This window comes from Amyelois transitella, chromosome 27, assembly GCF_032362555.1.
Source record: "Amyelois transitella isolate CPQ chromosome 27, ilAmyTran1.1, whole genome shotgun sequence".
Classification (NCBI taxonomy): Eukaryota; Metazoa; Arthropoda; class Insecta; order Lepidoptera; family Pyralidae; genus Amyelois; species Amyelois transitella.
In genome coordinates this window covers 4,682,475-4,696,394 of record NC_083530.1, presented here as the reverse complement: position 1 = coordinate 4,696,394, position 13,920 = coordinate 4,682,475, and the positions used below count along the sequence as shown (strand labels likewise).

The 13,920-nt window shown below is 38.0% G+C and overlaps 1 protein-coding gene across 1 annotated transcript; it reads left to right on the top strand.

Moving 5' to 3' along the window:
- The first annotated feature begins 1,243 nt into the window (after positions 1 to 1,243).
- LOC106130393 (limbic system-associated membrane protein) lies at positions 1,244 to 13,890 on the top strand. Its single transcript, XM_060952079.1, has 11 exons — positions 1,244 to 1,379; positions 5,803 to 5,954; positions 8,332 to 8,389; positions 8,607 to 8,728; positions 9,304 to 9,445; positions 10,144 to 10,288; positions 11,056 to 11,186; positions 11,663 to 11,767; positions 12,216 to 12,420; positions 13,062 to 13,114; positions 13,470 to 13,890. Exons 1-11 carry the CDS (start codon positions 1,247 to 1,249, stop codon positions 13,643 to 13,645), a joined length of 1,422 nt encoding a protein of 473 aa, XP_060808062.1. The 5' UTR covers positions 1,244 to 1,246; the 3' UTR covers positions 13,646 to 13,890.
- The last annotated feature ends 30 nt before the right edge of the window (positions 13,891 to 13,920 follow it).

Below are 13,920 nucleotides of genomic sequence, written 5' to 3'. Positions count from 1 at the left end.
AACAAAGAGAGAAGTTATGAGTTAATAACTGTTATAGAAATTTATTAGATATCTAAATTTTTAAACAAAACTTGGACGTCCAGTGTTTGCCTAGATAATAGATCTTAGTTCAGTAGAAAAAAAGATGTGATTTGATAGGTAATATTTTTCACAAAAATTGTATAACTTATATTTAATTTAATTTATAGAAACACATTAAATTTACAATAATTGACCGTATTATAAGATCATAGTAGACATAAATGTTCAATATTTAACTGTAACTCAAGTAAGTACTGAAATCGTTAAAGCAAATAGTAATTTCTAAAAGTCATTTTTTTTATTTCCTACATTTCACGGTATTTTTTTTAAGAATAATATTTCAAAACATCCTTCCTTTTTCAAGTTGGTTAAACATTAGATGAGCATTACTTTCGTGGGCCACCAACTTTGGAGTGACTTTGTTAATTTGACTTTTCCTTATAAAAAGGTAATTAGGCAGCGTGCTTTTGTGGCCAGCGCAAATCCGGTACAAAATTGACCACCGTGAAATAAACGAAAAGCCGATTTACACGAGCGTTTTACCCGCGCGGGTTAAACACGCTTCGACATAGACACGAGTTTTGGGAATAGGAATCGGAGTAAGTAATTAAATTTCCTATTTTATTTCAATGTTTTGTTTTGTTTAATTAGCATAGTTTAGGGCTTAGTGCCATGGAGAATTTCCGGAAATAAAAGAGGGTTTTGCACTCTTAAAGTTATATTTATGTTAAAGTTATAGTTGTTCTAAAAGAAGATATACATATATCTTCTTTTATCAAATACTAGTGACCCGCCTCGGCTTCGCACGGGTAGCGTATATAGATGACCTTCCTCAGAAAACCCCCATTCTAGTATTTCAAACAGGAACAAAATTCATCCACAATTTTCGAGATTAGCGCAAACATAATAAGAGGAAAAGAATACATGAGGACTTTATACTATGTAATGAAGTGATTTTCTGATTAGTTCTTAAAGAAATGGAAGGTAATTTGAGGCGATTGAGTTCGAGTAATTCACGCAAGTAATAACAATTTAGCATCCTTAATCATTTAGAAATTACGCGCTTTAATAAAACAAAAAACATTACAATTATTCACATCCCAAACGCCACTCACCCAGAGGGGTACACAGAGATTACATCTTACCTAATAAAAAAAAACGTGAAGCCGTAAACCAAAAAGTGTTCATCACACCGATATTAATAGACAAAGTGACAACATCAGCGATGAGGTTACTCCACCTGCTCATCGTGGTCGCGGCGGGGTGGACACAATGCGAGCAGTCCTCCAGCGCTCCTGTGACGGTCACCACTTGTGAGAACGACACTGTACTGTTGCCGTGTCATCTAGACCAGACTGGTGAGTTTTGGCTTGCTACTAGCTTTTACCAGAGGATTCGTTCCCGTGGGAATTTTCAGGGAAAAAAAGGACAGGACAAATAACTTTTGGGACAACAATTTCATGATGAGATATTTGAGTGTTTTAGTGGCTCTGTCTACCGTGTAAAGTATAAAGAAGTGATTGTGCATACATACATATGGTCACGTCTATATCTCTTGCGGGGTAGACAGAGCCAACAGTCTTGAAAATACTGAATGGCCACGTTCAGCTATTTGGCTTAATGATCGAATTGAGATTCAAATAGTGACAGGTTGCTAACCCATCGAAAAAGAATCCCAAGTTTGTAAGCCTATCCCTTAGTCGCCCTTTACGACATCTATGGGAAAAAGATGGAGTGGTCCTATTTTCTTTTTGTATTGGTGCTGGGAACCACAGGGCATGTAGGTACGCATAATTCTCAGATATAAGTAGCATGTGGCACCTGCTGCTAAAAATGTAAGTACTGTATCTTCAAATTTTGTTATATTTTCTGACTACAAGCACTTTTTTGCTTCAAAACTTGAGACCCTTTTGACTTGTAACTAAATTAAAACATCTATACTAATATTATAAAGCTGAATAATTTGCTTGTTTGTTTGAACCGATAATCTCAGGATCTACTGGTTCGAATTGGAAAATTCTTGTTGTTGAATAGACCATTTATCGAGACTTTAGGCTAAATAACATCACGCTCCAACTATTAGGAGCGAAGAAATACTGGAAAATGTGAAAAAAAACGGGGGAAATTATTCATCCTTCAGGGCTTCAATGATGCCCAAAATAACTATTCCACGTGAACGAAGTCGCGGGCAAAGCTAGCTTCTTATAATTCTTGATGTTACTTATCAAGAAACATCTGCGTTAAACCTTTTAGTGGATATGCATAATAATATAACTCAGATGCATCTGTCCGTCCAGTTATTGTCTTTCTAATGTACCTAACGATTTGTATCGTCTTTTGAGTGAGTTCCCGGTATCGGTGTTGTTACAAAGCCCAAGGACTTTCTAACGACGGTGATTTGATGACGGATTTTTACACAGAGCTACTGTTGTCTGACCTCATTCCTATAGGTGTCACGTCTTTATCTCTTACGGGACAGATAGAGATTCAACAGTCTCGAAAAGATTGATGGGCCACTTTCAGCTGGCCTATTGGAATTGAGGAGATATTACACTGGGTACATACATACATACATATCCCTTGCGGGGTAGACAGAGCTATATAGAGCTATATGTCTTAAAATATTGATATGACACGTTCAGCTGTCTGCTTAATGTTAGAATTGAGATTCAAATAGTGTCAGAATGCCCAAATTTATAAGCCTATCCCTTAGTCGCCTTTTATGACATCCATGGGAAAGAGTCGGATCGTGATCCCATTTTTTTTCTATTGGTGGCTGGTATCACCTTTATTTTACTAAGTAATAAGATACAACATTGTCTCATAGTTCCTTCAATAAAGATTCTATTTTTAGCTTTCAAACACAAATAAAACATCCCACATATAAATTGTTCAATTAATTCTTGCGTTTTCTTACCATCAACTCTTTTTACAATGAGTAGTTTTTGTCTAGAGAATCGCTTCCGTCAAAATTTCTGAAAACCTCCGTTAATTTCGTTCAAATAATTTAATGTACCATTTCCCAGAATTGCCCTAAAAATCCCTTCTCGGAGGGGTAGGCAGAGTCTATATCTTTATACCCCCCTGCCTATATATGCCTACTTTCTTTGCTATATTTATCTACACAACTACCTAGTTGTGTAGATAAATATAGCAATATAAATACCTATTTATAATATTCTTTTTCATGCAAGGTCATCGGTTAAGAGTATTATTGACTTGACCGTTTCCTAAACACAATAAAATAAACAAAGATAAACTTGTATAATTCTGAACAAATTTCGTCACCAACAAATTGTGATTCAGATCAGACTGTGACATCTACGCCACGACAACCAATCAAGAAACGCTATCAGTCAAAAACAGCGAATAGTCTAAATCGCGCAAGCAAAAATTTCACGGATTGGAGCATAATATACAACCTCCGACACAACAACGTTGGAGCCGCGGTTCCTCAGGCGTCACACCTAGCCTGGCGGAAGATCTTCTCTTTGTGACGGTCGAGTCGAGCCCGAATCATCGCTCCCGCTAAAAGACGATCAATCAAATATTATACTGTTACATATAATGTGGATCTGAAATAACTTTATATCTTATTGCTTTATAATAGAGTTAGTTTTTACTTAAATGAAGAATCTCTATTGTTATAATCAAAAGATGTGTAGGGTATAAGATCATCTCTGCTAGTAAATCATTACTGGGTTGTCATTTGGACCACTATATCTACACTTTTTTTAAGTGTCCGGAGGAGATCCCATTTTATTCGCCGTGTGCTTCCCGACACTTCAGAATAGGACTTTTCCATCTCGTTCCCAAGGCGACTAAGGGAATAGGTATTTTCAACAAGTGCAGCTTTAACCGTGACCATATGGGATAGGTTCCCCTGCTAAGGTTGCAGAGCAAATGGGAGTCGCTTCGTGTAATAATCTGACTTCCCAAGGCCACGATCATGGTTAAAACACTCATCCTCTCTAAAGAAGGGGAGGTGATTGGTGCTATCAACTGAACAGAACAAAGATATTTTGCAAAAACCTGTAGGTCTTTTGACAAAGATTGATGCTATTAACTGAAATGAACGAAGGAGTTTCGCAAAAATCTTTAGGGACAAAGTCTTGTTTATGGGCTAAAATAATCTTCATGCCTTCACGACCACTTAAATATATAGATATGACACTGTCTCACTCTATTACTAAAATAATGATTTCGAAGCTATACTTTGAGCTTAGTGTGAAGTCAGTAACTTAATCCATCAGCTTTTACCCTAAACATAAACATCTAAACCTTCAATCAAAAGACAAACTCATAGACTACCTACTCAACCAGTTATATAAATAGCTATTATAAAGCCAAGCCTAAATTGTTAGCGTACGTGGCATCTAATCGTGATAAATGAGTTCTCATAATTTGTAACACTTATCTTATTTTGACTGATTGCTACTTACTCGAAATAATACGCTTACCTTGTTTACATTATAATTAACATAATTTCTCAATTTATCAGGGGCCTTGTTAGATTTGATCGTGTCTAGAGGTAGGTATCGTCTCTCTTTTTAAAACGTAGGTACTTATTTCTTTTATCTATTTTAGAGGTACAAACTTGCTTATCAATCATAGAAATTGGATTAATTTGGTCGTAACCATATGAAAAAGAACATGATCCAGTTACATTTGGGAACTATGCATGAAAATATTCCTTCAGGTGAACTTGGGATTCTTCTTTTAGGCGACGGGCTAGCAACCTGTCACTACTTATTTGAATCTAAATTCTATCATTAAGCCAAACAGCTGAACGTGGCCTATCAGTCTTTTCGAGACTGTTGTTGGTTCTGTCTACCCGCAAGGGATATAGACGTGATTATACATATGTATGTATTCCTTTAGGTTGAGAACGACGCACGTAAACTTTTGAAACGTACGCAAACGTCAGAAAGCATACCTTGTGCTTTTTGACGCAAAAAGTAACGCATCGTCTCATATAAGTTTTGACTGGAATTTGAGTGAAGACACCAAAATTGCCGACAATAAATCAATACAACACAGCATTATGAATTTACCTTTTTATTAATATACAAAAGCCGGCTACATTTGTCCGGGACACGTTCGGTGTTAACACAATACCGTCTCGTCACAGTCGGTAAAGCGATTGTATCAGATGGGCGCGGATGTAGGTAGCAGGATGTTTGGATGTGGTATATTTTTTGAACTTTAAATTTTTTACCTCATATTTTTATTTTGTTAATAAAAAAAATCGCATTTGACGAAACATGTTATGGAATACCTAGGTGACTACAAGAAAGCTTTTCCAAGAGGAAATCACTAAAATGGATAACAAGATCTCGAAAAAAGTTGGTACAGTTTTCAAAGAAAACTCTCAGATCTACACTTTTTTGAAAGTTTCACTTTACATTGGGATGGCAGCATTGAGTGAAACAAAATGGCGCATCCAGAAACTCCTTACTGCACGATCAACATTCGGGCGCCTTGTTAGCCACAGGAAGGGCCGTAGATTTGATCTTTGTGTTACAATTGCACCGTTCACGCAACAGGCCCCTATACTATCTTAAAAGTCATGCGTTTAGTGTAGCTAAGGTTTATGTAATTTCACACATGTGCCCGTCACAGGGATTTAAATGTCAATTCTATCATTGAGCCATACAGCTGAACGTGGCTTTGCAATCTTTTCAAATCTTTTCACTCTGTCTACTCCGTAAGGGTTTAAGACGTGATCACATTGCAACTTTCAGGGAAAATGAATACCGAATGAATGCCTTTCTATTTCAGAGTCAAACTACCACGTCCGATGGTACAAAGACGGCCGGGTGATAGCTGATAGCGAGCAGGGGGTGCAAACTCCAAGGGTGATGATGTACTCCAACTCTAGTCTTCAGGTCGTGGATCTGAAGTCTGAAGATACAGGGGATTATACTTGCGAGGTACCTATGTATATGTAACTTAATATCTATAGGTTTTAACTAAATTCCCAATGCCATGGAATGTCGATCGTTCAACTATAAGTATTCAATAAATTTTCATTATAATCGGTTCAGCCGTTAGGTACTCCTGTATAATAGTTTGTCGCACTAGCATTAGCCCGCGGCTCCACCTATATTAAAAAAGGAATTTGTGTGATCCTATTTCGCAAAAACATTTTTTTATAGTCTGTCTTTCAACTTAAATAATTTTTGAAAGGATTTATTTCTGAATCATTATAAAATATACAAAAATTACCATTTATATGCGTACAAGATTATTATTATATCAAGATTTACATATATAAACACTTCCTAAAAACTATTACAGTGTAGAATTATAGATATTTTGATATACGCGAAAGTAGTCGCGTGACTCCTGAGTTGCGAAACTGGAAGTTGCCAAGCAATTAAGACAGTATCAGTTTAAATGGTTGTTATTGGAGCCGCCCTTCGATCTTAAACAACGTTTATTTGAGGCTAGTGATGGCGGAAAGGTAGAGTCAATATGTCGATATCGATAATTGGAAATAACATTTGCAAACAAGAGAGCAAGTGAAATATGATTTAGAGTTGTAATGAAAATGTTAGGTACCAAGATCCCCAGTCAAAATATCAGCGCATAATTAGAATAATAGTATTTTGTACATACAATAAAATAACACGTCTATATCCCTTGCCGAGAACACAGGATCTTTTGAGTTTTGAAAAATCTTACGTATAATTTTATTAATATTTCTAATCATTTGGAAAATGTAAAATATTCCGATATGCAAAAAAACTTTTAATTAAGTTTTAATTAATTATACTTAATTTTGACAATATCAATCGATACTACGTTGTCTACTCCCAAGTCCCAACACTACACTTCTTACACTACAGTGTTCATCTCTCGTCTACAATTATGCAATTAATCAATTGATCAAACTCTTTGTTAGGGTGTGCACTGTCCACGAAAACAGAATACAATGTAATTAATGGCATTTTTAGATTTTTATCTCTCAAGACGATTTAGAGTACAGTCAACCGTATATCAAGTTACCTTGCATAGAATTCTATGACACTCTAATAAAGTCGAATTTGCAGTGAATTTGGGTGGGTTACCCTTAGTACAGTACAGCATATGTATGTAAGTTAGCAAATGCCTACCCGTTTGCTGTACATCAAAGAAGAATGAAACGACTCCATCTCCAACTGTTTTATATGGGCATTTGTTCTATAAAAGTTGATTGACAGCTATAGAAGAATGGAAAGAGTAACGGTGGTCGAATGGTAGGCTTAAAAATGCGCAAGTAATGCGTGTGGGGTTCAAATCCTACTTTGGCCATGTATAAATTAATTTTGTTTGAGTAAGGTAAAATACATACATAATTATAATCATGTGCATATCCCTTGCGGGGTAGGCAGAACCAACAGGTTTGAAAAGACTGATGGGCCACGTTCAGCTGTTTGGCTTAATGATATACAATTGAGATTCAAATAGTGTAAGGTCGCTAGCGCGTCGCCTGAAAGAAGAATCCCAAGTTTAGATAAAATAGAAGAAGAAGAAAACCAATACTCTTACGGGAAATAAAAATAAGGAAACCTGCACATTCAGGCAACTGAATGTGCAAACATAATCCAACATGAGTTAGGTTCCCCTGCAAAGGTTGCGGATGTCAGATGGGAATCGCTTCGTGTAAAAACTTGACTCCATCCAATTCCAGGATTATGGTCGTAAATGCGCACAACGGGAGTCTGACCACCAAAAAACGGTGTCACCTAACAGGTCATTGCACGGCTACTGATCTGTCTATCCCGTCTTGTCCGGATGTGTTATTCGTCAATCGAACTTAATTAATCAAGAATTATTGAGGGACCACCCAGCTTGCCATACGGTAATAAAGTTTTATAGGGCCACAATTACAGAAAAAAAGGGCATTCTAGTTAAGGCTATTCCTCTTTTTTTCTGGTTGTCGTAAAAGTCGACTAAGGGAATATATAATAAGTTTTAAAAAGTGGAATAACAATAATAATCCCAGCACTTTAATAGATAAGGAACACTCCATCTCCTACCCGTGGATGTCGTAAAAGGTGACTATGGGACAGGCTTATAAACTTTGGGATTTATCTTGTAGGCGATGGGCTAGCAACATGTCTCTATCTGAGAATCTCAATTCCTAATTAAGCCTTTCCCTTTTTTGACTTTTAATATTTATATGGGAAGAGCTACCTAACCAGCATGAAAGCGTGGGCTAGACAATTAAGCGGCTATTTCCTTAGTCGCCTTTTACGACATGCATTACGACGCCGGGAACCACACGGCAATAATAACATTACAGAGACATTATTTCCTTTACAGGTTATTCGGCCTGAGCCAAGTGGGCCAATGCGGCAAACTCATTACATTGAAGTGCAAAGTGAGTACCAATCTTGTAATGTGACTACAATCTAGTCAATACATCTTTACTAATATTATAAAGCTGAAGAGTTTGTTTGTTTGAACGAGCTAATAATCTCAGGAACTACAGGTTCGAATTGAAAAATTCTTTTAAGGCTATATAACATCACGCCGCAACTATAAGGAGCAAAGAAATAATGGAATATGTGAGAAAAACGGATGATTTATTGTTCTAGCTCCTACGACAGTGCGTACGATCCCAGAGAATGGATACCAGGAGGTGCGCAAGGGGGAGTTTGTGGACATCGGCTGCGAGACGACTGGCACCCCAGAACCAGTTATCAATTGGAGAAAAAATGTACGTACTCACATGGAAATTGAGAAGGATAATGTCGCTTGTAATTTTTTTTTACATACTGAGTCGCTCGTCCTCAATTAAAAGTTGTTTTTGTTACTTCTAATGGTAAAATTAATAAGTCAGTCATACATAAATATAATCACGTCTATATCCCTTGCGGGGTAGACAGAGCCAACAGTCTTGAAAAGACTGATAGGTCACGTTCAGCTATTTGGCTTTAAGATAGAATTGAGATTCAAATAGTGACAGGTTGCCAGCCCATCGCCTAAAAGAAGAATCCCAAGTTTCAAGTTTATAAGCCTACCCCTTAGTCGCCTTTTACGACATCCATGGGAGAGGTCCTTTTCTTTTTTTCTATTGGTGCCAGGAACCACACGGCAAGTCAGTCAGTCGAAAATTATCATTTTTATTCCACTTATAGCATGAAAGTCTGGATATCGACTACCCAGGCAATACCTCTTTTACTAAACTTTTTAAACCACCATCAACATAGCGATCTCTTTCCAGGATATTTGTGTGATACCAAGAGAACAACTTGTTTGAAGACACATCACTAAATTAAGTACTTTTTCCAGGGCGAAGAGATAGCGCTTCTGGAGCATCGTCACCGCATCAAGTTTCGAGCGGAACATCGCTTGCTGGCGGGAGTGTACGAGTGCGTGGCCTTCAACGGGGTGGGAGATCCTATGAAAGCGAGTATCAGGGTTGTTATACATGGTTAGTTTCTCATGTTCATCGATATGGTTGAGAAGAAAAATTGTGTGTGCCAAATTGATGTCATACAGTGAACGAAGTAGGTTGCAAATGATGATATTTGTATGCAGAAATGTCGGAATGCGGGTCTTAAACCCTGAAACAGACCAGTGGAGAATGTACCTAAAAAATCTCAAGGAAAAGAGATATAAACGTGTAATCATCATTCTCCTGGCCTCTCCGGAACAGAAACCACAGTAACTTCGACCATGACCCTGAATTGAGGAGGTTTTAACCTGAATCTACTGCTGTCTAATGAAACCTTTGCCCCCTGCAACCTAACCCATAATAGGTCTTGGACTAAATGAATGTGCAGATAACCTTATAAAGTCTACTAATTACATAAAGGTTTCATTCATCTAATATATTTAAACGAGCATTTCTTGAAATATATAATCAGGATCTCGGAAACGGCTCCAACGATTTTCATGAAAGTAACCGATTAGGGGCTTTTCGGCTCAAGGAATCGATTTATAAACATTTTAAAAACCGCGTTTTAAGAAACTATATCAGCCCCATCACTGGTAGACCGAGCAAAGCTCGGTCAACCGGGTACTTTACTTTAGATGGTAAAGAAATGGAGTGTTCCTTTTCTAAACCGCCGGCAACCGACACGAACATGCTATGCAGCTATAAAAAACTATTTCTTATTCCACCATCAGACGCTCCAGTTGTGACAGCAGAGCGTAGCTTCGTCCACACGGCGGTGGGTCTCCGGGCCGCGTTGATCGCCAAGCTTGAATTCTCAGTGCCGGCTGCCAAGACCGCTTGGTACAGAGACGGTGTGCCCGTTAGGACTGACGACAGGTGACCACCCACTAACTTACCTTTTCTATCCTTTACCGTTTTCTAAGTCGAATCAGAGAAGGGCACTTTGTTTTTATGCTTTCAAGAGCAACTTGCGTTATATGAGCCGCGCCTCAGAAGGGAGGAAGGAAGAGGGGGCGGGAACGGGGAAACTGGTAGAGGCTTTTTGATGAAGTCCCCATTAGGACTGACAGCAGTTGATCCGCCGGCAATCTAGCTCTGCCAACCTTTCAGTTCCAGTTTGGTTATACGAGTGAAATCAGTCAGGGAGTTTCTTATACCTGGGTGAAAATGGGTCCTATTCAGTTTTACTTGACGAAAATCATAAGTCTGTAGCGGAAGCGATGATTCGGCTCGACTGCCACCAAAAGGAAGATCTTCCGCCAGGCTAGGTGTGACGCCTGGGGAACCGCGGCTCCAACGATGATGAGTCGGAGGTTGTATATATGCTCTAATCCGTGAAATCTTTGCTTGCGTAATTTAGGTTTTTCGCTGTTTTTGACTGATAGCGTCGCGTGATGTTATTTTTGTGACTTGTGGGTGTATAGATTTAGCCACAAGTCCAAAAGATGTGACAGTGTTATTTAAATAGAAGAAAATCAATGACTGACTGTCATATCAACGCACAGCCTAATCTGCTGGGTTTAGACTTGAAATTTAGCATGTAGGTTCTTTATGTGGTCTAGGGGTGCGCTAAGACACGATTTCCCAAAATTCTCGTTTAAAATTATAAACTTCAAAATGACACTTGATAATTTATGTTTCAGGGTAGTAATTATGGTCTTCGACAACATCCATCAGCTGATCTTCCGAACCGTTCGTAAGTCTGACCTGGGAAACTATACCTTCAGAGCGGAAAACCCACTTGGCATGGCTGATGTGTCCTTCAAACTTACTGGTGAGATATTTTTAAAATTGTTTAAAGGTGTAATTTTGTGTTCAAGAGGGCCACTTGTTTATACCACATTCAATGCTTTCAGCATCGTTCTGGCGTTCTTGCATGTTCCTTCGGGAGAAATGCCCTCCAAATTATTATGACCAAATTTGGGGTGTCTATCAAACCTTATTAAGTTTCATGATGCGTTCTTAAATAGTTCCTCCCCGAAAGAATCTCCTAGAATTCAAATAATAGTAAATTATTCATTCTAAGCGACCCGCCCCAGCTTCGTTCGGGTAGCATTTATTACAAACCTTCATCAGATAATCCTCTTTCCAACACTTCAAAAAGGAACAAAATCCGACCACAACTTTTCGAGATTAGCGCATACATAAATACAAACAGTGAAACCAGGGGGACTTCACAATGTGTAATGATTTATAAGGTTTTACCTAAAAATAAATAGGCACAATGCTAATAGCAAAACTGTTTTACAGGTATCCCAAATGTGGCGTCTTTTAAAGTCGATCCAGCGCTGAACAAGGCTACTGCCACCAGTTTCTCTCTCATTTGGGAAGTGGATTCTTACTCTACTATCATAGGTCCGTATTATCAACTTTATGTCGTGACTTTTTATAATTTAAGTCTTTGAGCGTTATAACGCGTACTTATATCAAGGGTGTCTTAAACTTATTAACCAATACTATCTAATCGTTATTCGATCATTAAAACTCAATTCTATTATTCGGCTAAACGTAGCCACGTTTAGAAAGAACGTTAAAGACATATTGTAGCCACAACATGTCTTTTCAAGACTGTTGGCTCTGTCTACCTCGCAAATGATATAGACATGATTATATATGTATGTATGTACATCATTAAGACAACGTACATCTAAATTAACAGCACCTATTACTTATCTCATAAGACATCAAAAACAGATTGTCACTTGAACTACCTAGTTTCCCTAATCAGTCATTACATCAAGGCGATTGAAGGAAAATCATAACCCATATCTAATTCTAATTGGCTTAAAAAAATCATTTACAGAATACAACCTCTGGCTTCGTCCATACTACGGCCGTCTTGCATCAACCGACGGGGATGGTTTCACTACCGAGACACCAGCGAACTTGTGGAGTAAGATAGTGGTGCCCGGGGACTCCAGCGAGGGCCCGATACACAGCGCGGGGTACACGGTGCGGGGCCTCACCCCCGCAACGGTATACGAGGCCATTGTCACCTCTAGAAATAGGTGAGGATTCTTAAAAATACTATCGTTTGGTAAGACCTTTGCTTGAGGTCATGGAAAATTCCACGCAGGACAGAACGTTTTCTGGGATGAAAGGTAATCTATGTTCTTCTCGGTGTTTCTGTCTACGTGTGAGCGAAATTTCATGAAGGAATCTCAAGTAGAACACGTGAAGGGTTAACCAGCGCACAAACAAACGTTTCTAGAAATATATGAGGTATATAGGAAGAGGAACCAATTTTTGTAACGTTATAGTAAGTTATCCGATTGTATATCATCTTGTGGAATAAGATAGTGTCACTCCAGTGAGGGTCCGGTCCCCGGGGACTCCAGCGAGGGTCCAATAAAAAGCGCGAGGTACACCGTGCGGGCAACTCACGCCCGCCAGTGTCTGTGAACGAGGCTACCGTTACGCCTAGTAATAGGTTACATCTTACATCTTTAATCATTTTAAATTTGTCTATTAAGTGACACTCCATTGTAGAGTTTAGTATAAGTGCCTGAAGACAAGAAACAAACAAGCTTTTGCCGGCTTTTTTGCCCGCTGAACAAATGAATAGAGTAAAAAAACTACTACACTAGCGCCATCTATTAACTATTCATATCTAAGTATCTCAAATCTTATAACTTTACTTCCCTTACAGGTTTGGTTGGAGTAAACCGTCTTCTGTTCTCCATTTTGCAACGGAAACCGGAGGTAATCACAATTTTCATGTAATTTTTTTTTGAAGTGAACCTTTAATTTAAAAAGAATACACATTTTTTTTTAATCTCGCGTCGGGACACGATGTCTGATAGAAAATTGCAAAGACGGAGGGAGATTCCTAAGGTAGACCTCCGCCGTGTCGTAGGAAAGGAAGTATCCCCTTCTCTTTCTACCGCGAGACAAAAATGTATATAACGTAAATATCCAATTTCTCGTAATCAGCTGTAAATATACTTACGTCCAAGCAACTTATATCTTTTACATACCAACGAATATTAAAGTCTCCTTTTTAAAATGAAGGTTTCTAAAATAATGGATAAATTAGGCTTTTTCTTTATATTTTCAGCCGCTTATGCACGCCCACCCACCACAGACGACATAGACATAAATCCAGTCTTAGAAGATGAGCAACCTCACAACATTTCTCAAGCGAAGATCATATTGTATACAGCCTCCAAATCTGAACAACTATGTTCGTCTGTAACTGTTATTTGTGTTTTGTTATGGGTTTACTTCAGTTGAAAGGTAAAATAAGAAATTTGAAGCAGTTTATGCTATTAAAGACTTGACTTCTTAATTAAAGCCAAGTGAAAATTTTTCTGAATGATTCTGGATGTCTCAATTAAGTGAAGTATATAAATTTGGACACTAATAGCAATAAATACCAATACTACGTTAATTTGTAAAAGTATTAAAGCGAAATTGTTTTTTTTTTATAAATGTCACGAGTAAATTCTGTTGACTGTATCGACACATTTCATGCCAAAATGCGGAAAATAAATCCTATTTTTAGAAAA